The sequence below is a fragment of the Prionailurus bengalensis genome, chromosome D2, assembly GCF_016509475.1.
Source record: "Prionailurus bengalensis isolate Pbe53 chromosome D2, Fcat_Pben_1.1_paternal_pri, whole genome shotgun sequence".
Lineage (NCBI taxonomy): Eukaryota > Metazoa > Chordata > Mammalia > Carnivora > Felidae > Prionailurus > Prionailurus bengalensis.
Window position 1 is genome coordinate 70,191,996 of NC_057351.1, and position 25,350 is coordinate 70,217,345.

Consider the following 25,350-nt stretch of genomic DNA (forward strand, 5'->3'; position numbering starts at 1 on the left):
CCAGGTATCTATGCCAGGAATCCAATGGCCAGCAAAACAGAACGCCTGCCTTAGGAGCTTTCGGTCTGGTGGGAACAGTGGGCAACGAAGATTCGTGAAATAGTAATACAGGCCCGCAGTCATGACCTTGGTTAACGCTATGAAGGAAAAACACACGAGGCCTTCTGAAGAAGTCATGTCTGTGCTGAGACCAGAAAGATGCATTGGCTGGGTGAGTTAACCAAGTAAACTTGCTCAAGAGCGATGAGGGTTGGAGTTAAGAACTGAGTTAGGGTGGGAGTGAAGATTAGGGGAACACTGGGATGGGTTCAGAGAACTTTCCAGAAAAAGGGACTGGTGTGTACCTGTGTCATAGAGGTCAGGTGGATATTGACCAGGAGTGAGTTGATGGCTGCCTGAAATGGAGAGAAAATAAGTGGAGAAAAGAAGACAAATTTGGAGTTATTTAGGAGGTAAAAACAATAGGACTCGGTTTGTCCTTCAAGGACATCTGGTGGCTGAGGCATTGACTTTGGCCTTCTCCGGGGCTAGTACCCATGGGGCCCTTCGAGGCTGGCAACCTGTCTCCCAAAGGTGGAAGCAGCCACTGAGCGGCCCTGCGTGTGCCAAATAGGTTAGGGCATATGGGTGAGCAGGAGCCCCGAGCGAGGGCCCGCCTCAGCTGGCGGCAAGGTTTCAGAACCCGGATGCCGGCCCCGGCAGGAGGATTCCCGGAGCCCTCACATAGATTACTGTGGGCAGTCAGGTGATTACAAGAGCTCAAGATGATGCTTATTAAAGAAATCAATAAGCGTGTTCCTGAGAACCCACGCTTGAGAGGTAACGTTGCTTTATGGAACCTTACCTGGAACCAGGGTAGCTAAATACAGAACACGGGGAGGACCGGCCCCGGATATGAGCATCACGGTTTCTTCACCCTCTTGATCAAAGAAAGACTCCAAGGAAAGGAGAAAAAAAAATAATTAAAGAGCAGAAAACCTGATGTAATGAGATTTAAAAGAAAACTTTTGAAGCCAACAAGCAACCATGGGCAATGCTTCAAAGGGCCCAGGATCAATGTTTGTCAATAGCAGTTTTGCGTCCTTTATCTTTCATGAATAGAGAGTGTGATGTTGTTAGGAGCCCGTCCATGCCTTAATTCTGTTTAGAGATTTGATGAATCAGAACTCCGTTAACATTCTGTCTGAATCAGCGATGGCAAAGGCCTGTAGCGGAAGCCTTACCCGACCGGGGCTTTCATCCCGTGCGTGGGACGGTAGTTAACTATCGGCCCTTCCGCATCGAACACTCGGCAGCCCCCGGGGTGCACCCAGGGGCTGGGGCTCTTTAACCCTGCCACTTCCTTTGGATACTTTCTCCCCAGAAAAGAAACCACCCCATGACTCAGCCCAGCTCCAAAGTGGCCATTTGTTTAATCAAGATAGTTGGTTTGCAAAACATTAAACAGTATTCGATGCCTAGTTAATAATTGGCATCCTTTGTTCTTGAGTCCTTGGGGACATGTTTCCCCCGTAAAGGCATAGACAGCAAAAGAAATTGTGTGTCGAGCAAAACAAGAGGCCTTCAACTGCACATATGCTCGCCAGAATGTGTCATCTCCATATCGTGCTGGTAACAGCTCTGGTGGGAAAGGCAGCCATCGGGGTAAGTGTCCTTTTCAAATGTCCATAGTTGAGAGGCTGAGGTTATGAGGCGGACCTGGGTTCGACCCAGGTTCAAGCACCCGGGCCGGGAGTGACTAGAAACTTGGGTTGTAAAAGGCATGTGTTGTCAATCTGAATACATCCTGATTGTAAGAGTCAATGCAGGCCTGTAATGTTAGTTGCTGTCGAGAAGCCAAGTCCATGAACCCACGCAACTGACTCGAGCCCTCGGAGCAGAGTCTCCGTGAGCACCTTGCCACTAAGGGGACCGGGGCGAGCAAATCTGCCAAGACGAGGGGCTCGGAGAACCCTTTGGCATGGATCTCCGAGAATCCTTCGAGAAGCCATTAAAAGCTACAGACTCTCTTTGCACATGTTGACGGAGGTACAGTTTTCTGGCCATCTGAGGCAACAGTAGGGGAGGAACCCCTGTGATTCGGCTCGAGGGGAGAATCCTGTTTGTTGCGTATGAGTCTGGTTTTACTTAGGTGGATGAGTTTTGGAGAGAAGCTTCGTGGGTAGCTTTTTCTCCCTTGTCCCTAGCAGATGGGACAAGGAGGGTCAGCAGGGGCCCAAGGGAGGTGGTGGCGAGCAGGGAGAGGAAATGCCATCCGCGGGTCTTACATGGGGACCGTAGGCATTTGGAAGCAGATGGCCGGTGGAGATGTCGGCCCCTGCTGTGTGCCTTTGTGGTTCCAGAGTGTCAGCTGGATCTCTGTGGGCACAGGAGAGGGGCCAGCAACAGAAACAGAGCCTCCTGGGGTTCCCTACCAGATGTGGTTTGAGGCATGAGCATGGGTTTTGGAGCCAGCGCTTTGAATCACAGCTTTGCCACATTCTAGCTGTGGAATATCGGGCAAAACATAATCACGCTGAGCCTCAGTTTCCCCTACTGCAAACCAAGTGACAGATAATCTGTCACAGATTTGGGGAGGGCCATGGCTGATTGGATGAAGCAATGCATTGGCTTTCAATAAATATTAGTGCTTTCCCCTTTAAATTTCCAGAATGAATACGACATCTCTATATGGGGAGGCTGGGTGGCTCAGTCGGTTAAGTGTCTGACTTCAGCTCAGGTCGTGATCTCACAGCCTGTGAGTTCGAGCCCCGCATTGGGCCCTGTGCTGACAACTCAGAGCCTGGAGCCTGCTTTGGATTCTGTGTCTCTCTCTTTCTTCCCCACCCCCATTTGCTTGTGTTCTGTCTCTCTCTCTCTCTCTCCAAAATAAATAAACATTAAAAAAAATTAAATCAGAGAATGTACCCCTTTGGGGGGGCAGGTAGAGAAGAATCAAGGGATGACAACAGAAAGAGCAGTCATAACCCCTTTATCTTATTAAATACCTTTGCATTTTATTTCCCATTCTATTCCCTAGAGCTTTCCCTGTAGGCAGCAGATTAAATTTCAGATTTTCTCATTAGATGCTTCAAAACCAAGAGCTTCTCCTCCCCTTTCGGTAAACTTTCCTCAGACACCTTCCTTTGGCCCATATTAAGCTGTCAAGTGACTCACCTCTGAGAGAATTTTCTTTCACCAGTGATGACTGGTATATGTGTGCTGTGGCTGCAGTTACAAATTTTCGAGCCCCTACATCATTTGATTGCTTGGTGGATGTCTGGGGACAAGACCCAGCAGAAATACCATAGGTCTAGAGGAAGAGGTGGAAATTATCAGAGGCCCACAAGGGGCCCAGAGAAAGTACCAGTCGGAAAGAATTAGATCCTAAAGTTTGCAGGCAAGGAGAGAGTTGATGCAGTCTGTTTGAAGTTCACACAACGGTAATGGTCCCAAAAACTCCCTTTGGTGCAAGCCCCAGTGAATTTTTAGGGTTAGCAATGAAATTATAAGTCAATAATGGATAAAAGAGAAAATATGAGAGATAGCCTTCGGGCAATGAGCTTAGTCAGTTCCAAAGAGAGGATTCAGGGCTTTGGAATGTTTTCTTACCCCAGATGTGTGCCAGACAGGTGGTCGGGAAGGCGGCTTGCGTTCCACGGGCCAGTCCACAGACATCCAGGGGAAAGTGGCCAACTCGCTCAGATGCTTTGGAGAGTGCAGGGGCATCATCGAGGGGAGGGAGCCACACAGCCAGATGGGCTGGGCAGTCTCTTCCACCCCACGTAGCTAAAGATAATCACCAACTGTTATCATTTAATGAGAAATCCTGTGGGCCAGGTTCTTTCTTTACAGTGGATCGGTTCATCTCTGGGAGGAGCCTAAGAAGTAGGTAGTGTTATTGTTCCCATTTTACAGGTGGGAAGATGGACAGCTTGGCCTCTAGTCAAGCTGAGCTCTACCCTACAGGCTGCTGTCCACTGTCTGGATGAGGTCTTTCACCTGGACTCTGGCTGAAGATGAGATTTCTTCCATCCACAGAGCTTCAGGGACATGGTCCTCTGTGTAGGGGCAGGAAGCTCTTAGTCCAGGGGTTTGTTTGCTGGTTGGGGTGCAGCGATCTCCATGTGCCCCTGGAACTTTAAAGAAAAGTGGTCACGGGAGCTACAATCACTATCCATTGGAAGGATGTGTGGACACTCTCCCATGAATTTAGGTCATGCAGCAAACCCTATAATGAGTTCTCCATGGGCTCATGTCTAACTTAGATTTTTATTCAGATATCCGTGATCCAAAGAGGTATTGGACAAATGTTATTGTCACGGACACCAGAAATTCATTCGAAGTGCATTCCTGGCCTGAGCTAGAGTTGGTTTTCCTGAATGAACACCTGTCTCCAGCCCAGCCTTGTACTGTTGCCCCTGTGCTATGGATGAGAAACGCACCCAGAGATGTTCAACTAACTTCCCAGCCAGGACCGAGGCTCAGATCTGTCCCACTCCTTGCCTGTTACAGGAGACCCACTCAACTGTATCAAGGATGTGCACCGCGCCCAGGGCTCAAAAATCTCTTCTTGCTGTGGTTCTTGGCCACTGGGCTCGGCCATAATGGGATTTGACCTTCTCCAGGGTCAGAAGCCAGAGGACAAGGCTTGGCAGGCCATCCCTAGAGAGGACAGAAGACAATGGCTTTTCTCTCCCCAGCAATGCACCTTATAATTAAAACACATGTTTGCTCCCATGTCTAGACTCCTTAAACCCTCGAGTTTAAACTCAACAACTCTAGAACTCTAGTATCCTCCCAGGTAGAGCACCACAGAAAGTTTTGAAGGGACCCGAATCTGCAAACTGGCAACTTGGGGTCCATTCTGCTCACAGACTGAGTTTTCTTTAGGGGGTAGAAGGTCAGCCGAAGAGTATTTTAATTTTCTTTCAATTGTTTGGCAACATTTGCAGATCAGAACACTTCACATAGAAGCACAAATCCCCAGCTTTTCTTGAAAACCAGACATTTTTTTAATTTTTTTATTATTATTTTTTACGTTTTTATTATTTTTATTTTTCTGAGACAGAGAGAGAGACAGAGTGTGAGCCGGAGGGGCAGAGAGAGAGGGAGACACAGAATCTGAAGCAGGCTCCAGGCTCCGAGCTGTCAGCACAGAGCCCGACGCGGGGCTCGAACTCACAGACCGTGAGATCATGACCTGAGCCGAAGTCGGACGCTCAACCGACTGAGCCACCCAGCACTCCCAAACCAGACATTTTAGTAACATGGGGCTCACGTACCTGCTTGGCACCAACCAGATGAGGGGCTACCATTCCCAGTTTCAGAAGAAACTTGAGCGCCCCCCCACCCGGCCCCCACCGAGTCCATAGGCCCTACCACTCTTTACCACTGATACTCTTTTGCTGGATGGATTTACATTATCGGCCAGGTTCTAAGTTGGAGAGAGAGACAGAGACAGCCCGGCTTGTCTGTTATTATGCAGAAACACTATGGATGTTGAAGGATTGGAGCCTGTTTTGGATGGTCAAGTAACTGGGTTCAGCGTCTGATTAATTTCAGCGTTCACATCTGCACAGCCCCCAGGACTGAACTAGGCCTTTGATGGGAAAGTAAGAGCCACCCCTTTCTAAGCCTCAAGGTTCCAGAATATCCAAGTCTCCTTCAGGCCCAGGAAGGACGTCACTCCCTCTTGCTGGAACCACAGAGTCTTAAGGAAAAGAGAGAGACTGAAGTTCACTGTGACTTCTTACAGATTTGTTTTATACAAAACTGATCCAAAGCACAATTCCAACTCATTAGCTTTGGCGTATATGCTGGTATTTAGGGAAATCAGGTCGCGGGAAATCGCATGTGTATATAGGCACAGATATATTTATATTTTAAATTCATTAAGGTTCCCTAAATGCAAAAGGAATTCTGCTGTCACAGAGAAACAGCATGGCAGAATATTCGGCAGCCGGGATTTTAAATAAAACATGCTTTTTCTTCATAATTAATATAACAAGGTTTTCTGGCTTAGGACTTGGCAAAGATCCCAGGAAAAATAAGGGGGTGGACTGGTGTGACGTGCCTGTGACCCGACAAACAAGTTCCATGAAGAGTTTATGCTTAGCGAGCTCTCCTTACTCGTGCCCATGATTTGCAAGGGGGGGGGGGGGAAGAAAAGAAAAGCAAAGAAAAACTCAAACTCTCTGACAACAGTAGCTAATAATCATAATCATAGCACAACCATTTATTAAGTCTCTATCCTATGTCAGATACTGTGTGCCTAATGTTTATTACTTCATTCCCAAGTGCCCAATGGCTTGGGCACCCATATCATCCTTATTTGACAGATAAGAAACTAAGCTACAGAAAAGCTAAGGAATCTGTCCAAGATGGCGACCCCCGGAGCCTACAGCATGGGGATTCAAACCCAGGTCTGCCCTAAAGCCCAAACCGGTTTCTTAATGTGTTTGTTAAACAGAGTTACCTTTTCTCTAGCTCAACAGATTTGTTTTTAAAGGAAATTGTCACTACTATATTGGAAAAAAAAAAAATCAAAGAAAATGACATCACTGAATTCTAACTGGCTACACTTGCCACCCAAATGCTCAGAGCCTGAAGCCTGCTTTCTCCTTGTTGGAAGGGGAGGCTAGCAAGAGGTAGAGAGGATAGAGACTTACCAACAGCACCCAGTTCTCCTTTGTGATGGGTTTGGAAGGGTTTATGGTGAAATTGGGAAGGGAGTGACCATCTTATGCTGTGCCTGATGTCAGGTCATGCCCTGGGGAGCACCAGCTGAATCAGCTTGGGGACCACCAGTTCCGCACCAGAGGAAGCATGAAAGTCAAGGCAGCTTCGGGATCATGCAGAGGCAGAGGCCTCAGACCCATCTCGCTCTTTTGTCTTGTTCATTTGCCTTTCCAAAGGCCTTCCACCTGCACTATCACACCCAGAAAGGCGTGTGTTTATCCCTCGTCCTCAATCCTCCCCAATTCTTTGCAACAGCTGCACTCCCCACGAGCAGCCATATGCCCTGGAATAAAACATGAGGGTAAGGACATTTTTGCTTTTACAATCGGGGAAGCTGAGGCACAGAGCGACTCAACAACCTGTGCAAAGAGGAGAGATCAGCCCACAGTCTCCCTTGGCCAGGAGCTTCATGCCTAAGGCAGGTATAATCAAAGCGAGCCTGAGGGCAAAGTCACCTGGGTACTGGTTCAAAATTCATGTTCTGGGCCCACTCCAGGCCCATGGACGCACGATATCTGTGTATAGGGCCCAGGAACCTGAATTTTTAAATTTATTATTTATTTATTTATTTATTTATTTATTATTAGAGAGAGAGCGCTCCAGGGAGGGTCGGAGAGAGAGGGAGACAGCAATTCCAAGCAGGTTCCGCACTGCCAGCATAGAGCCCTACGTGGGGCTCAATCCATGAACCGTGAGATTGTGACCCGAGCAAGTGACCAAGACTCAGACACTTAACTGACTGAGCCACCCAGGCGCCTCGGGAAACTGAATTTTTACCAAGTTCTCCAGAAATGAATGGCAAATGCCATGGAAGTCTTCTACTCTGCCCCATCCCATCTCTGCTTGTCACGCGAAGCTACGTTCCAGCCCTCAGTCACCCGGGCAGAGGCCTGAATGGGCTCTAAAGCTCTGAGCGTTCAAGTAGAAAGGCTACGCAGGTGATTGACAGAGCAAGGAGATCTGGCCTCGAGTCCCTCCCCTGCCCCAGTCAGTTCATGTCCTTACAGGAACACTCCATCCCCCCCGGGCCTTACCCCTCTGTACATGAAGAGTCCAGACCCACTCCTCTCCACAATGCACCCTTGCTCGTCACTATGGTCCTGCTTCACCCACGCTCCCGAGAAGGAAGCCACCCACACAGACCGCGGGCCAATGCTTTCTTCTTTGGCTGCCATATTTCCCCCGCTAAAGCCTCCCCTCCTTGCCCTGAGGTTCAGATTAAAGCAAAGCCACAGCGAACCCTGCCCATCCTGAGACAGCCCTGTGTGGTGTATGTACAAAAGCAAGAAAGGCAAGATTCCTTGCGACTAGAAAAGGACTGAATGGCACCACTCCATACCTATCAGGATGGCCAGAATTTTCTTAAATGGAAAGTAACCAGTGTTGATGAGGATGTGAAAGAATTGGAACGCTCTCGCACTGTTGGTGGGAATATAAAATGGTGCGGCCACTACGGAGCACAGGATGGTGCTTCCTCAGAAAGTTAAACATAGAACTACCCTAAGACCCAGAAAATTCCACTCCTAGGTATAGCCCAGAAAAATGGAAAGCAGGGACTGGAACAGATATTTATACACCCACGTGCATGGCAACTTATTCGCAATAGCCTAAAGGTGTAAACAACCCAAGCGTCTCTCAACAGATGAATGGATAAACAAAATGGATAGGCAATGGAAATCTACTCAGACTGAAAAGGAATGAAAGTTTGGTATATGCTACAACATGGATGAACCTTGAGAATGTCATGCCTAGTGAAATAAATCCAGTCACAGAAGGATAAATATTGTGATTCCACACATATGAAGTACCTAGAATAGGCAAATTCAGAGCCAGAAAATAGAATACAGGTTACTCGGGTACTGATCAGGGGAGGGCGGGGAGTGAGGAGAAAGTTGTTATCTAATGGCTACACACTTTCTGTTGGGGATGATGAAAACGTTTCGGGTGAAGATAGTGTGGGACGGTTACACAACCATGTTCGTGTAACTAATGCCAGTGAATGGTACACTTGCAAATGGTTAAAATTAAAAATATTGTGTTGCGTGGATTTTATCACAGTTTTGGGGGGGAAAGGACTACGTGGCTTTGCACAACTGTGAATTTCATCATAGTTTGTCTGCAGCCAGAGCCGCAGTGGGGGGATGGTATGGGGCAATACTTGGGTTGGTGACGGGAACACGGACAACCTCTGTCCTCTGTCGCCACTACATCTCACCCTGACCTTGAGCTCTTTGTCCAACAGTGAGGACTGGCCTGCTGAACGCTGCACTCTTGTCTTTGGCCCACCCTTTTAGGCCAGTGACTTCAGCTTCACTTGGTCACGGGGCAGAGTTATCTCCCACCCAACTGCCCTTGGGAATAACGCGGCTTCTCCGTGTTGATCCACAACCAGCTCATGGTAGAACATCCAAGGAGGAAGGGATGGAGGGATTAGAGTTCCAATCTCTCTTCAAGCTTATTTATTTTGAGAGAGACGGAGTGCGCATGCGAGTGGGTGGGGGGGGGGCAGAGAAAGAGGGAGAGAGAGAGAGAAAATCTGCAGCAGCCTCCACATCACCATCGCAGAGCTCAACACAGGGTGGGGCTCCATCCCACAAATCTTGAGATCATGACCTGAGCCGACATCAAGAGTTGGACACTTCACCGGCTGAGCCACCCAGGTGGCCCTAGAGTCCCAATTTTCTGTTGTTGGTTGGTTCATGCTAAGCCAAGCTTCTGGCCCCAGAGAACAGGTCTTGCACCACATCTGCCCTCTTCTGCGTCCCAATCCTCTGAGAACATCTTCCACCAGCTAATTCCTGGGATTCACCAACTCAGACTGTTAGCCTCTGCCTTCTTGTTTTCCAGAAGATTTAGAATTCTGAAAGGCAGAGGAAGAACCTGAGCTGCAATAATCTAGATTAAAGATGAAATCTCGAAAAAGCTTAAACTCGATTAAAGAGAGGACAAAATGGATTAGACTCCCATGCTCTTCACCCCCGAGGAGATTACGCTGTAAATCAGTAAGACTCAGAGACAATATCCTTCTCTCTGCCCTCCCTGTCTTTCCCCCAACAAACCTTAGCCTAGAAGACACTAGAAGATACTAGAAGCTGCTATTTTATCCCTGTTGAGACAAGGAACAGAAGCGGTAAAAGAAGCAGGCAGCGGCTTGCACACCCCCCCGATCTGAGTGGAGATGTTTGTTGAGATGCGTTGGCCACCGTGGCCTGGCCGAGGCTCGAGCTGACTTTTGTACCTTCCACAGCTGTCGCTGGTGCCCAGCAGTCCTCTCTCTGTCCTACCAGGCCTGGGCCAGCCCGGACAGGCCTTCCATAAAGCTTTCCAAGGACAGAGGTCTGATTTCACAACCTGCCTCTTGTAGAATTCGGTAGTGCTTCTGTTTCTTTCTCCTCCATTCTTCCGTTAAAGCGTATGATTGCCACGCTCTCCTCAGCCCTCATAGCGACGGAGGTTAAGGGCAAGGGCTCCGGTGGAAGACTGGCTCCATTCTATCCTGGCTCCAGCAATTTACTAGCTGAGTTACTGTGGGCAACTTCACCTCTGGGAACCGGTTTGCTCACCTCTGAAATAGACACAGTGATAGTACCTCCACGGTCAAGCATCGTGTGCCACAAACGAGACGGAATGCATGTAAAATATTGATCACAGTCCTTGGCACACTGTCAGCTCTTGATGTATGCCAACTGAGATCACGGTTGTCTCCTCCTCCCCCGCCCCCTTCTTATTCTTTTGCTTTCGTGGTCTTCCCCCTTGCGTTTGCAAGTCCCAGGAGTAGGAGTTGTATCGTTTTAAGTGTCACGGTGGAAAGACTGAACGCCAGAATGGGATGAAACATTGCGCCTCCCCATTCCCCCACCCCCATCACCCAGGTTAGTTTCAGGATCCAGACCTATGGCATAACTGGCTACTGGCCTGGCCTCTCCCATATGGTCCCCCAGCTACCCAGCCTGTGTTTGGGCTGCGGGTCTCCACATGTCGCTGCCGCCTGTCTCTGCAGGCGGACCCAGTGGCTCACAAAATGAGTGGGCCTGCTCTGGATCCCTGACTCGCAGCCCAGGCTGCATCGCTGGACGGCAGCTGCTTCAGATTCGCCGAGAGCCAGCGGGATCTGCAGGGCCCCCAGGCCCCAGAAAGGTCCAGCGTTGTTTTTGTTTGGTTTCTCCCGAGAGCGAGGGCTCAGCTCCTGGGAAGGGCACGTCTGCCACCTGCTGGCTGTGGGCAGCGCAGCACTTGGCTGGCCCTCCCGCTCCGGCTCAGAGCTCAGATTTGGGGTTCTGGCCCAGGTCCAGGCATCAGAGGGCCTTGCCCACGCTGGGCCCTGAGGAACCATGTTCCTTGAAGTCCTCTCTCCTGTCCTGCCCACTCCTCGAAGGCTGAGCGTGGCCAGGCACGGTCCACACTGTTCAGTGCAAATGGGAGAATTCAGGGGCTATCTCCTCTGGGCTGGGGGAGCATGGGGAGAGGGGCAGGCCCTGCCCTCCGGACAAGCTCCGTGGAGGGCAGGTGATGCAGGGCGAAGGACCGGATCGACGCAGAGGTGGCAGGAGGGGTCACATTTGCACTCGGGGCCGTCTCACGGCCCTCCCTTGGTTACCGCCCTGGTGCTCAAGCCTGGAGGAGTCACCTTCGGATTCTACCCCGTTCAAGTCCCGAGGCCCAGGAACACCCTTAGGACCTGAACCCGCCCTTTCTCCGTCAGGCTCCCCACTATCAACCCCCTTCCCAAACAAGATACCCCGCCCCCGCCCCGTGTCATTCTTTGCAGAAACCAGGCCGGATGACCCTGAGGCAATTAAGCAGGCGTGGGCCCCGTCCAGACAGCAAATGGCCACTCTTCCTCTCTGCATGCCTTCCCCTCCCCAGCGGTGTATGTCACAATTTGCCAAACCTACAGAAGAGTGGGAAGAATAAGGCGCACAATAAGATTCTCTAACATCAGTCTACACTCCAGTTTCCCGATTGCCCCAACAATGTCCTTTACGGCTTCTTTTTTCTTTTTTTAAATCCAGGACCTCTCATGGCCTTGGGTTGTCACGTCTCTTTACTCTCGCTTAGTAAGGAACAGCCTTCCCACCTTCTTTGTCTTTCACGGCACTGCCATTTTTGCAGGGCCTCGGCTAGTTCCGTTGAACGGCCACAACCTGCGTCTGCCGTGCTTCTCGTGAATAGACTCGGGAGAAGCGTTTTTGTCAAGAATTCCACTGTGGATACTGCGGCCTCGGTACCTCAAGTCAGGATGCATTCTTTTTTTTCAACCTGCCTCTTCTTTTTTTTTTTTTTAAGTTTATTTATTTTGAGAGAGAGCGCACGCGCACACGTGCGTGAGTGGGGGAGGGGCAGAGAGAGAGAGAGAGAGAGAGAGAGAGAATCTTCATCAGGCTCCACGCTCAGCGCAAAGCCCGATGCGGGGCTCTATCTCACAAACGGTGAGACCGCGATCTCAGCCAAAATCAAGAGTCGGACGCTTCGCCGGCTGAGCCACCCAGGTGCGCCTTACCTGTCCTTTCCAACGTATCATCTGCCTAGTTCCCGAAACGGTTAAGGGGGCCTGCAGTCAAACAGAAAATTAAAACCTCTGCTGAGGGGAGAGGAGGAAAACATACCACACTCCCCAGGTTGATGCGAGTGCCAGGAAAATGATCCCATTGACCAGTGCCTTCTGGTGGCCAAGACCCAAAAGGGAGAACTGCGCAGGTGACAGAGCCCCCCTTTTCTAAATCAGAGGTCGGCAAGCTTCGCCTGGAAAGGGCCAGATAGGAAATATCTGGAGCTGTATGGTCTCTATCACAACGACTTTGCCATTGTGGCACAAAAGCAGTCGAAGACAACACTTAAAAACAGGCCTGGCCGTGTTCCAACGAGACCCTATTTGCCTTTGAGCGTCCCACTCTTGGCTTCGGCTCAGGTCATTATCTCTCGGTTTCATGAGACCGAGCCCCGTGCCCGGAGCCTGCTTGGGATGCTCTCTCTCTCTCCCTCTCTCTCTGCCCCTCCCCCACTCACACTGTCTCCATCTCTCTCAAACAAATAAACTTAAAAAAAATTTGTGTTTATAAAACCACACCTCTGGGTTTGGCCCCAAGGGCCTTAGTTTGCTTACCCTCGGCTTAAGTAAAAGAATATATTTCCAGCTCTTAAATGAATAAAACTTTCTTCTTCCGACGAGTACTGTGCTCTAAAAGGAATTGTTCATAAGACCGTTTATTTATTCAACAAAAACTTTTTCGGGGCTGTCATGTGCCTCCTCTCAGTAGGGGGTAATACAGCAGTGATGAAACAGACGAGATCTTTGCCTTTCCGGAGGGCAGAGTCAATGTAAGAAATGGATAACATGCAAATAGACAAGAGCGGCATGGCACAAGAACTATGGAGGAAATGAATGGGTATAATGACAAACCAGTGTGTTGGGATGTGTCACACCCACGGCGAGCTGGGGAAGGCCTCCTGGAGAAAATGACCTTTAAGCTAAGACCTAGCAATGGTCACGGGAGAGAGCCTTCCACATAGAAGTAAGAGCAGGTGCAAAGGCCCTGAGGTGGGAGGACTTTGGCCAGCGCCAGTTTGAACCCGGGTGTGGCTGGGGATTAGTACTGGGCGGTGGACGGGAAGGGTATGGCCGGAGGATTATAGGTTGTGGCAGGTGCTTGTGTTTTCTTCCAAGAACTATGAGAAGGCACTGGAGAGTTTTAAGCATCTGTCCATCCCCCTCCCAAGGAGCTGTCACCCAAGGCTCCCCCAGACTGGAGTGTGAATCCGAATCTGATCACAGCTGTGTGACCTGTAAGCCTCAATAGTCTCGTCTGTACATGGGCTAATAGAAGCCTCCTCATAGGGCCGTTATAGGAATGAAATGCAGCAACACACAATCAGGCGGAGAGGAGAGGCTCTGTACATGTTCATCACGGTCAGGGACATGGTTGTCAATACCTGGGCAGCCATGCCACAGCCTGAGCCCGGGTAGGCACAAGCACCGGGTCCCTACCAAGGAGAATCCTCAACGGGCTCGGGAAGAAGGGGAGGAGGGGGCGTCTTCAAAGAGTCCCCGCCCCCTCCCTCTAACCCGTCCCAGCTACAGCCATCCAAAAGCACCCACTGCTCCTGATCCTGATATGTGACCCTGGGAGAAGCTCCTCTCAGCTGGCAGGAGCTCGGGGAGGCACCCAGCCAGCCAGCAGACTCAACCTTGCTCAGCCCTGTGTTGGTTTTCTGTTTTCGTTTTTGCTTTTTTGCAGTTCTCCTTGATGTCTTTACTCGTAGACCCGGACCCAGGTGAGTGTGTGGATCGTCCAGGGGCTCCCCACAAGCTACAGGCTGCTCTGGGATGGAGGAGAGGGGACCCACGCGTGTAAGTGTTGGCACAACCTCGGCGCTCAAAGGGTTCCGAAGTGCCATGGACCCCTTTAAGAATCTTCCCGGAAAGATGCTCTCTTGGGTGTTTGTCCCTCCACGCACACGCACAACGCTTTGCTAAATTCCGAGCTGCCCGCGGGTGCCCCCGATGCCCTGTCTCAGGACCCCAAGGGAAAAACTGCTGATACGGTTAAGTCCCTTAACCGTACAGGCAGCCCTCAGGCTGAGCCGCCCCTGTGGCGGCCTCCCACGAGCAACCCCCCCACTGCCCCTCTGCCTGGTTTGTTTCCCCAGACCCTTTCACGACGGCTCTGTCTCTCACAGACTCTCTCTGTCACCTTGTCTCTGTCCTGTCCCCTCTGCCTGGTACCCTCAGCTGTGCCCCAGCTGAGCAGAGCTGTTCTTTCCTGCCATCATCCAACCTCGGTCTCTTGACTCTGGGCCCAAGTCTGCCTTCCAAGAACCAAGGCACAACTCCATCAGGGCAGAGGCCGGCACTGGCAGTGGCTTGTGTTGGTCACCCACAGGGGAACGAGAGCCAGGCAGACAGCACGTGGGGATGGCAAAGTTTAGTCACATCTAAACTTTGGGTCGGGGCGTATTTGGAGGCTAGATGGAGACAACTGGGGCAAATTCCGCATGATGGTCAATACTCTCCAGCGGCAAAGCACTGGGTGGGCAGACTTGTGCTGGCTCAGGGCAAGGGATGTCTGACCTTTGTTTACCCCACATGCTCAGGGAAGGTTTGTGAAATTGAGCATGGTGTGTGGGTTTTGAGAGGGTCCGTGTCTTTCCTCAAAGCAAAGGAGAGTGTTCTATTCAACAGTGTAAAATTCTGTTCCTTGGAGGAATCATGCGTCAGAGGGCTCCCCCAGCTGGCCACACCAGTATCTGCACGTGGAGTCCAAGGCGGGGGGCTGTCCAAAGCTAAGAGGTGGGAAGAGCTGTCCCCTCCCCCGGCCTTCAGCACACAACTCTCAGGCCCCATTGGAGGGCTCCTTGGGTCTAGATGTTGGAGCTCCAGAACGGTGGGGTCACTCAGTGGACGAAGAGCTTGGAAAACTCAAGAGACCTCGCTCTCTTCAAGTAAATGAAAAGCAGACCCCCCGCTAGTCCGTGAGGTCAACTTTCTGAGAATTAAGAGACGTGTTTACCTCAAGACGCTGGGCTGCCATCGTCCAGAAAACTGCAAAACGACACCTACAATCACCAGGAGTTTGTGGCGCCATGAACAACCTGAACAGCTGTAGCCAGTGGCCCCGCTAAACACAGATGACCGAAAAGGGAAGAGGTCCGTGCTCTGTGTTCTTAAGGCTTCTAGCTTTCAGGAGATAGATCAGAAGCTGGAGGATCAGATTTGGTCTGCAAACAGGAAGAACTTCCTGTCCATCCGAGTTGCCCCAAAACCTGCATGTGCTGTTGGGCTCTTGGGAGGTGGCCAGTTCTCCATCACTGGTGGCATTTCAACACGAGCTGAAAAGCCACTTTAGTAGCGAGTGGAGAGTATTGGATTTAACCTTCTGAAATTCCTGGCCCTATAAGAACTGTGCCAGTAGCTTCTGCCAGTCTGGTGAGCCGATGACAGGACCCCGGAGCCTGCCATCCCTGGGCTCCTAAGTCCGTCTCGAGGTGTCGGGTCAACCTCTGGCCGTGCAGCTGGGTGAGACGCGGTAGCTGGGCCTTTCTGTAAAGAGCAGGTTAGGTTTTAATCAAGCCCCTGTTAGCATCTGATTTAATTTCACATGGGGGTTGTGCTTTGATGGAACTTGTCAGCTCCCAGCTGGCTTTGGAAAGCAGCGTGGCCAAGGAAACACCACGCGCACGTCCACAGGGCAAGCCGCTTCTGTAGTTGGTTTTGCTGGAGACGGTGCGCGGTGAGGGTTTTGCTGGAGCAGAAGGTGCCCAGGCCACAGTCCCCAATGGGTGGCCGAGGAGGTGGTCATCAAACAGCACAGACTCCGCTCATCTCCCCAAAGCAGGTGCCGTGACAGCCAGCGGGCCTGCGGAAATGCCTCTTCAAAGCTGGCTTGTTTCTGCCCAGCAACACGAGCTGAGCCCATCCATCAGCTGTCCTGCCGCCTGCCAGGGAGGGTCTCTGCTGGGCTTGCCCTGTCAGCTGGATTGGAAGCGTCGAATGCAGGCCAACAGGGCTGGGGTTTGGGGGGAGGCCCTCGGAGGAGCTGTCTGTGCCACAGTGATGGATGACGCCAACAGGGACGGCATTCCAGAGATTTTTATTCCGTTCCGCACATCTGGCAAACTCCTTAACTAGAGCAGCTGCAGAGCCCATCTCACAAACTCGGAGCTCTTTCCGAGAGACCCCGGCTACAGACCACAGTAATCCCGGACCGGGGACTTGGAGCATGGGCTAAAAGAGATTTCTCAATGTGTGTTACTTCCTGGAAGCGAAAACCTGTGGAGCTTCACGAAACACAAACCCACAAGGGGCTCCTGGGCAGGTGGAAAAGCAAACCAGACTTGGAGTTGGGTTGACCTGGGCCCTGATAACACCACTTCCTTTTTTTTTTTTTTTTTTTTCCTCTTCTGTGTAATAGGAATAGTAATAACTATGCCATGGGGTTTCTCTCGGTTTAAATAAGATTATGTGCAACCACACTTATTTAGTAGAGTGTCCAGAACATAGAAAATAGGCAGTAACCAATCACTGGGATGATTTGAGTTAGCTCAGGATACTTTCATCATCCTTCCTGATAAATTCTAGAAGCAGACTCTGATAAACAGAGAAATGCACGAGGATTTCTTTTTACACCGAATACAAAATGCTTCTCACAGCTGCTCCCACCTTCGCCCAAAGCCTTCTCCTTTTCTACAGCCTAGAGAAAGCCTCCAATAATCTGTATCTGAACCTGGAGTGCTTTCCAATAATCCAGCAATGGAACCCAATTTCATGTCAGGCTGTAATCCCTCTGTATGCAGGAAAGCACTTGGACAAGTTTCTAGACTCCTACAGAGCTCATCGGGCATTTTCTTCACCAAATACGTCGGACCCAAACCTCACGTAGTTTCTCTCCCTCGCTTCCCGTTTACTCGGTTCCACACAGATACCAACTTTGCTAGCCGAGCTGTGTGCCTGCCGTGTGCAGGCCAGTCAGAATGAAGGGAGGCCCAAACACAGAGGGAAGAACTCACTTGTCAAATACATACATTAACTGCATAGAGGGCTCTGTGCTGGGCACTGAGGGGTAGAAAGAGGAACAGACACGGTCCTTGCTTTTAAGACACCAACACTCTAGTTAGGGGACACAATCAGATAGACAAAGTTAAATAAAGACCTTAAGAGAGAGGTGCCATCTGAGATGCAGCCCAGAAACCTAAGACTCTACAGCCTTCTAGGCCACTGAGGAATGCTGTAGTACCTAAAATTCTTATCCCACTAGCAACCCAGTTCATCAATCAAGGCCCATGTGTTTATTTGTCATTACTGCATACTATGCTACCCTAAACCATTAATCACGTATTAATTCTTATTCTTAATAGAATAATGTCTTCATTCTTTGCGTTGGCAATTTAGACTGGGTTCAGCTGGACCGTTCTTCCGGTCTGGACCAGGCTCAGCTGATGTTGGCCGGGCCTCCTTACCTGTCTGCAGTCGGCTGGTAGATTGGCTGGGCTCTCATATGTCTGAGGCCTTTGAGGCCTTGACCGGAACTGCTGGGCCTCCTGTTGCCCCACAGGTTCTCTTATCCTCCATAGAATGGGCCCGACCCGTTCACATGGCAGTCACAAGGGTGTGAGAGACAGAGAGAGAGAGAGAGAGAGGGAGAGGGAGTGCAAAAGACTTCTTGAGACCCAGCTTGGAGCTAGCACGCTGTTCTTCTACCACATGCTATTGGTCAAAGCAAGTCCCAAGGCCAGTCCAGACCCAAGGGGCAGGGAAATCAGTCCATCTTTTGGTAGGAGGCGCTGCAAAGTCACACTGCAAAAGATGTGGCTACCGGGAAGGGTGGAGACTTGGGGCCATTTTCCCCCATCCAATTGGCTCATACAATGCTGAAAGGCCAATGTGGACCTTGAAGACTTGACCTAGGCCTGGCCACATCCAGCTCCCCTGACTTTCCACTACCCTTTCATTTCCTTTCTTGGCTGGATTTCTTCCCCCACCCACCCTATTCTGGAAGTTCCTGTGAGTGGAGGCCACTCTTCATTATTCCCAAAGCCTCCTCGAACCCGGCACAATAGTGGGCCCATCGTAGGGGCACAACACACTTTTCTTTAACGTTTTTTTGGTTTTGTTTTGTTTTTTCTGAGAGACAGAGACAGAGCGCTAGTTGGGGAGGGGCAGAGAGAGAGGGAGACACAGAATCGGAAGCAGGCTCCAGACTCTGAGCTGTCAGCAAAGAGCCCGACGCGGGGCTCGAACCCACGAACTGTGAGATGGTGACCTGAGCCGAAGTCAGACGCCCAACTGACTGAGCCACCCAGGCGCCCCAACACACTTTTCTTATGTAGACAGTGGGATTAAGTGCCAACAGAATAGAAAAGACAATGTCAACTTTAAGTTCGGAGGCGGAGAAACCCTGCCGGGTGATGCTTCTATAAAGCATTCTTGAAAGCGTGTTGCAGCCGCCCCAAATGTAAAGGATCTCGGTGCCTTTCCTTGCACAGTACTTCTGTTGGATGGCTTCTGGTGACCTGGGGCCACGGGACCTCTACTGCTTCTATCCACCTCAACCAAGGGCCCCAGGCCCTGGGGAGTAGCAGGGACTTTTTGCCTCGTTTAGCAGAAGTATGACTCCAAGCCTACGTGTTTTATCCCCTCTTTAACTTCACCGAGGGATGAGCACAGCTTGTTAACAAAGCCAGATTCCAGTAAAAATTCTCGAGCAGACATTACAGCCGTCCCCCACCACCTAGAAGAGTCACACGGTTCCATTTACGTAAAAAGCTTCCCCCTTTCCAAATACCTGCGAAGGGAATGAGTCTTAATGGCGTAGCTGAGATTAGCCCGTCCGACCTTCAACCTGTCGGAGGGCTGGGAGAAATCACAGAAGTGCTCCGAAGGCACTTATCTATAAACGCCTGTTTGGAAAAACAAAAACAAATCCTCTAAGGAAAAAAGAAATAAATAAACGATGTAATCATCTCATTACCCACCCATTGTCTCTCCCAAATGTCAGTTTGAAATCTTTCATGTCAAACTCAGAAAAACGGTTTTCTCCCCCTCACTTTCTCACTCTCTTTCTCTGCTTTATCATGCTAGATGGAAAGAAACTTTATTTGCTCTGGGAAGACAATGGCCTTATCTTCAACCTAGATCCTCATCCCTGGAAAGGTGGCCTCCTCTGGGAGCATTTTCAGAGCGGGGAAAAGCAGCTCGGGAGAAATAATGAGCAAGCAAGGGGAGGCTTGACTTGACACTGTGATAAATGAGGTGAAACTTTGGCAAGGAACCAGAGTTGGCGTATTCAAAAAGGAAATAAAAAGATAGTTCCATTTTAATGGGAAATATAAAACAGCCATTGTGCGAAAGTCGATTTTTCAAAAGCCAAAGAGATAAAGACTATAAGGGAACGACGGAGAGAGACTGAGATAATGTGGTTGATAATCAGCCTTAGGTAAAGTGCCATGCTCCAGCCATCAGCTGGCTCTGCGGGAGTGCCTTTTCAAGTCGCCCATCTGCATTTGCTCCTGCCTCATTATCATATGCATCTCTGGACAGCTTCCTTAGAGCTTCAACCTGCCGCCTTGCCATATTCCTGCCAGCTGGAGAGAGCAGAGTCAACCCAACTTTCTTCAAATCCCAAGCTTCTCTCCACGAGCCACAGGAGCTACCAGCATCTTCCAAGGCCCCAGACAGCAAGGAGCCTGAGTCCAGCCTTATACACGCTTGCTCTTCCCAACGGACCGGCCCGGTGTGAGGTTTACACCCGTGGACAATGTCAGATACAACCCTGTCTTTCACTGGGCAAAATCCATGAATCTTCTCAAGGTTGTCCTTGGGCGAATCCCAATTAGCAGGCTGGGTATGCAATGGGGATGGTTGGATCCCTTTCCCAAGGGGAAGGGGGAATTAGCTGAGGCCGTGTAAGAGGTCAATTGAAGCAGCTAAGCCAGTGCAGTTTAGAGGTTCTATGGGGATAAACCGCCTTGGTTCACATCCTGCCATTTATCTAACTATGTGACTCGGGGCCAGTAACCACCTCTTCCAGCCTCAGGTTTCTCAACTGAAAGTAGAGATAGTAATATGCCTCCCAGGTTATTATGAGGATGAAGTGAAATGGTTCACATAAAATGCTTATTACAGGGCCTAATCCTAGTAGAGGCTCAACAAATACTAGCTGTTAGGATGATTCTATAGGTACACGTTGGGAGTAGTTTGATGCTGTGACCGAGAGCAAAGTGACGGGTTTCTTTGACTTCATAGGCGAAGGTGACAGACTAATAAAGGCCCAGGAAGAAAGCTTATTCACAGAAGTGCACAACAAGGCACTCAGGTGCCACTGTCTCTGACCCTGGGCACGTCTTTTACAGGACCTTGGAGACCTTCAAGATCCTAACCATCTTCCTGCTGTTTACAGATAAGCAAACGGAGGCACCAAGAATATAAGTAGCTTGTCCCAGGTCACAGTGGAAAGCAAGAACTCGACTTCTCCCCATTTCCAATCAGGGCCTCTGGACCCTGCCAGATGCCAACACTGCCTTGCGGGGTCCTAACACACCCCAGATGAAAACTCACAATGCCTAATCCCTCTGTCCACCCCATCAGTAGAGGAGCTGGAAAGGCCCATGAATCCTCCTTCAGGACTTAGAAATCTGTAGGTCTAATGATTAGGGTTTTTGGTTTTTTCTTCTGTCCTCTTCCCACTTCTGTAGACTGGACCCCTGACTACTACGAGAGTAGTTACGAGTACTACAACCATGAAGAGAACAGCAGTGATACTCTTGCCTACCAGGAGAATCCCAACTGGTACTACACGGAGGAAGGTAGGTGCCAAAGCTGTTCGGGGGACCCTCCTGGGAGAAGGGCAGCGCACTTAAAAGAGGGTCTGTGTGTGACTGTATATGCAAGCATCTTTCTCCTCCTCTCCGACCGGCATCATAAAATGGGTACCAGAGAAATGACTCAGGCTGGCGTTTTTTTCCAGCTAGAGTCATGCACTAGGAGGACTGGGGAGGTTCCTAGAGACTATCTGTCCCACTCTCAAATGACAGATGAAGCAAGCGAGGCCAGGAGTGGAGTTACCTTAGCCAAGGTCATACAGCGAGTTAGCTCATCTTCACCAGGTCTCCCAAGACTGTGAGTCAAAGTCATGCTCAAAATCGCTTCCCGGCTTTGATTACAGGTAGGTCCTAATTATGCCGTAGAGGCTGGCATCATCATTAGGCACCAGATTGCAGCATTCACAGATTTAACGTTGAGATTTCTGTTCCACTTGTGCCGTGTTTTTCTCTCTCTTTATACTCTTCAGAAGCTTTGTATGGTTGTTGGTGTGTGCGTGCCTGTGTGTGTGTGGACTCACACACGTGCCTCTACGTTTGTTTTTGTGTTTATGGCTTCTTAACCCAAGCAATGGGACAGAAGGGAAAAGGAGAAGCGGGGCCCAAGAAAAAACCATGTGACTAAGCCAGGAGAAGAAATGGAAAGCACTCAGCCGCTGGAATAAAAACGGTGTAACTGTGCGAAGTGGCCTGGAAGGCAGGGCCAAGATACAGGGCATCAGGGGAACATCAGAAGGGACCATCAAAACAAGAGCTGGGCCCAGGGATCCTAGTTCCTGAACCAAAGAACAATGTGTGTGAACAGAAGGATAAAGAATTCCCCAAGGGAAGATCCATTCAGACAACCATGAAAAGCCAAAGGCACAGATGAAATATGACAAAATCTAACTGAACAAGTAGTTGAAGAAAGATGAAGGCCACTGGGTCATTTCCTCCTCGCCGCCAATTCTTCTGTCACCCTCTTGCCTTTGGTCTTCTTTCCTGATGTTCAGAAAGCTTGTGTTTCATTAGGGGTGGGTTTTCTTTCCCCACTCCTGACCTCCACCCCTGGGCACTGGGAGTAGGGGAGGTCTTCAGGCTTGTGAAATGCCTTCAGCATCAGAGGCAGACCCCGTGGCACTCCCAGCGAGACTGGGAGGAGAAAAACACTGATGGTGGAAAAGGGGAGTTTCTCAATGAGAAACTCAATGAGATTCCTTCTCGCCGGTCCTCTTACTAACCCGAATCCCTCTCTCTGGTCGTGTGACTGCAGTCTTCCTTGCTCTTTAAGGGCAGCCCATGTTTCCCCCTGTCCCCGGTCCCTGGCTGTGAATGTGCTCTCTCAGGCGGGGCAGGAGGCTGCAATCTGATGAGAAAGTCGGGGGCTTCTCACCTGCCGTTCGCTGCACGTTGACTTCTGCTCACGTATCCTAGATCCGTGCCTGGACAACCCCTGCAAACGCAATGGGGACTGCCTTGTCAGTGGGGACACCTTCACGTGCAGCTGTCCAGCCCCTTTCTCTGGACACAGGTGTCAGAATGGTAAGTGCGGGTTTACTGGATTCACTCTTCCTTCTGAGTGGAACAAGAGGCTGCTCCTCCTCCACGTCTAGGGGGTAGAGAAGGGCTGAATGATTTCATGGAAAGGATCATAGCTGTCCATATCGGATCATCCATAATGGACTCCTCAGCATGGTAATAAGCAGCATCGCACTGAATCCTCACCCGTGCATATTGGCTAGGACTAGGATAACCACCGTACAGATGGGAACACTGAGGCTAAGAGGAGATAAGAGCTGGACCCTGACTGAGATGTATTCTAAACTCAGGACTTGTTGTTGCTTAGACCGTTTGTATTAACTACAACAGAGCAATTCTGCTCTCAAATGAGACAGCAGGAAGAATCTGAAGGCATGGAAGGCTCAACCCATCTAGAGGAAGGGAGCCCAGAGATACAAGGGATTTGCTCATGGTCACACAGCTAGTTAGGAGAAAAGAAGAAATCGGAGCCCTGGTGCCTGGCTCCCATCCCCATGTTCTTTCTTCCTACCATCTCACTTACAGAGACTCTGGTGAAAACTCTTTCTGCCTTTAGTGATCTCTTATGGGCATAGCCTGAAGCTATGTGGTAAGATATTGAGAATAGAACTCTTAAGGGCTAACTGCACCCCTAGAGAGAACCTGAATTCTGTTCCATCTGGCAACCATCTAACTGGGGTGAGGGGGGCCATGAGGATCTTTATCTAGAGACATGGTTGTCCTCTTTCCTCTGTGCCCTCTTCATTCCTTCCTTCCGTTTTCAATACTACAGGTTTTTTGATAAATGTTTCAGGATGGTTGGGGTATCAGGCACAAACATAGTATCTGGCTTCGTCCCTCAACTGCCCAAAAGAATGACAAAATTGTAAATGGAACACAAAATCAACTCGAAAGTAGAGAAATTAAAATTGCAGTTCTATTTGTTTGTTGAAGGTGTAAAAATTATCAAGGTGTTTTTTTTAATAAAGATAGAATAATAAAGAACATGAGCCTTGGAAGGAACTGGGGTGCAATCAAACATGATCTAAGGATTTATTTAAAAACAAACAAACAAACATTTTGTCCAGGATGTTTCGGGACCACAGAAAAGGGCATGCTATCAGTCACCCCTCACCAGCACCCCCAAATGTTGTACTGTACAGGTACCCCAGTAAGTAAGATGTGCCCCCAAATCATCCCCTGCTTCTCTATGGATCTCCTACAGTGCAAAACACGTGCAAAAACAAACCGTGTGGCCGGGGCGAATGTCTCATTACCCAGAGTCCTCCCTACTACCGCTGCGCCTGCAAACACCCTTACAGTGGCTCAGACTGCTCCACAGGTAAGTGCTGGAGGCCCCCTTCTAGGCGAGGTTTTCTCTCTCTGGCTTGTGCCTGCGATGTCTGCATCGCATTGCATTGCATGGAAGTCCCAATACCTCTGATGTTTCAGTAGCATCCAAGATGATGCTTTTAACTAGGACATTTTTAAAATGCACCACCCCGGACACCTGGGTGGCTCAGTCAGTTAAGCACCCGACTCTGGATTTTGGCTCAGGTCATGACCTCACGGTTCGGTTCATGAGATCAAGCCCAGCATCGGGCTCCTGTGCTGACAGTGCAGAGCCTGCTTGGGATTCTCTCTCTCCCTCTCCCTCTGCCCCTCCCCTGCGCTGCCCTTCTAAACAAACAAACAAACAAACAAACAAACAAACTTTAAAATGCACCATCCCTGGACCACTTGCATGGCTCAGTGGGTTAAGCATCCAACTTTGGCTCAGGTCATGATCTCATGGGCTGTGAGTTTGAGCCCTGAGTTGGGCTCTGTGCTGACAGCTCAGAGCCTGGAATGGAGCCTGCCTGGGATTCTCTCTCTTCCTCTCTCTCGGCCCCTGCCCTGCTCGTGCTCTGTCTCTGTCTCTCTTTCTTAAAATAAATAAGCATTGAAAAATGAAATTTAAAATGCGCCCTCCCTAAAGAGTCTGGTGGGAATTAACTAACCCATCCAAAAAGAATCATCTTGAAACTCACTTCCTCCAGGAAGGTGGTCTATTCCTGGAATGGGCCACATAGGGATTAAATTTGTATTTAGTCACTGCTATGAGTCAGGCATTGTCCCAAGAGATTTACATTTTTTCTTAGATTCTTCCCAAAATACCACAAGTCAGAGCTTTATAGATGAAGGGGCTGAAGTTCAGAGAAGTTAACTAACTCTCTCATAGTCACACAGCTATTAAGGGCAGAGCCAAGTTTCAACCTAGCTCAGACGGGCCCCCGATTCCTGCTCAGTCCATGCCTCCTATTCCTAACTGAGTGACCCGTCTACTTACATACTCTTTTTGGCATGGCCTCCATCGTATTGCCTCATCCATGTTTGTTTTATGTCCTTAAGGTTCGTGTCTGCCTTTACTAGAGTGTCAGTGGGTCTGTCTTTCTCCTTTGGTAACCCATATTTTGTGAAAGGATAGGCACCAGCAGAGTGCCACCGGTATCTCCTCGTCATCTCAGATGTAGCTGCAACTCCTTCTGAAGAGCCTTCCTGGCCCCACTTCCTGTCTTCACAGTGGTTCCTGCGTGCCGGCCGAATCCCTGCCAAAATGGTGGCATCTGCTCCCGGCATAAGCGGAGAACCAAGTTCGTCTGTACCTGCCCCGAACAGTTCAAGGGGAAATTCTGTGAAATAGGTATGGGTCTCTGCCACCGCTTCGTCAGAAACTCAGGGCCACAGTGAGGGCCCTGGAATTCTCTTCCGTTTGGGTTTTGTTCCAGAATGGGAGTCATGTCAAGATGTCCAAACTCTACTACTGCCCCAGCCTTCCAA

General features: G+C 49.9%; 1 protein-coding gene across 1 annotated transcript in view; it reads left to right on the plus strand.

The window, feature by feature from the left end:
- Positions 1-1,488: 1,488 nt before the first annotated feature.
- HABP2 (hyaluronan binding protein 2) overlaps positions 1,489-25,350 on the plus strand; it is a 32,922-nt gene continuing 9,060 nt past the window's right edge. The window contains exons 1-6 of the mRNA XM_043597592.1: positions 1,489-1,644; positions 13,956-13,992; positions 20,908-21,018; positions 22,447-22,554; positions 23,756-23,872; positions 25,094-25,213. Coding sequence (XP_043453527.1) covers positions 1,576-1,644; positions 13,956-13,992; positions 20,908-21,018; positions 22,447-22,554; positions 23,756-23,872; positions 25,094-25,213 — 562 coding nt within the window. The 5' untranslated portion in view covers positions 1,489-1,575. The remainder of the gene's footprint in view (positions 1,645-13,955; positions 13,993-20,907; positions 21,019-22,446; positions 22,555-23,755; positions 23,873-25,093; positions 25,214-25,350) is intronic.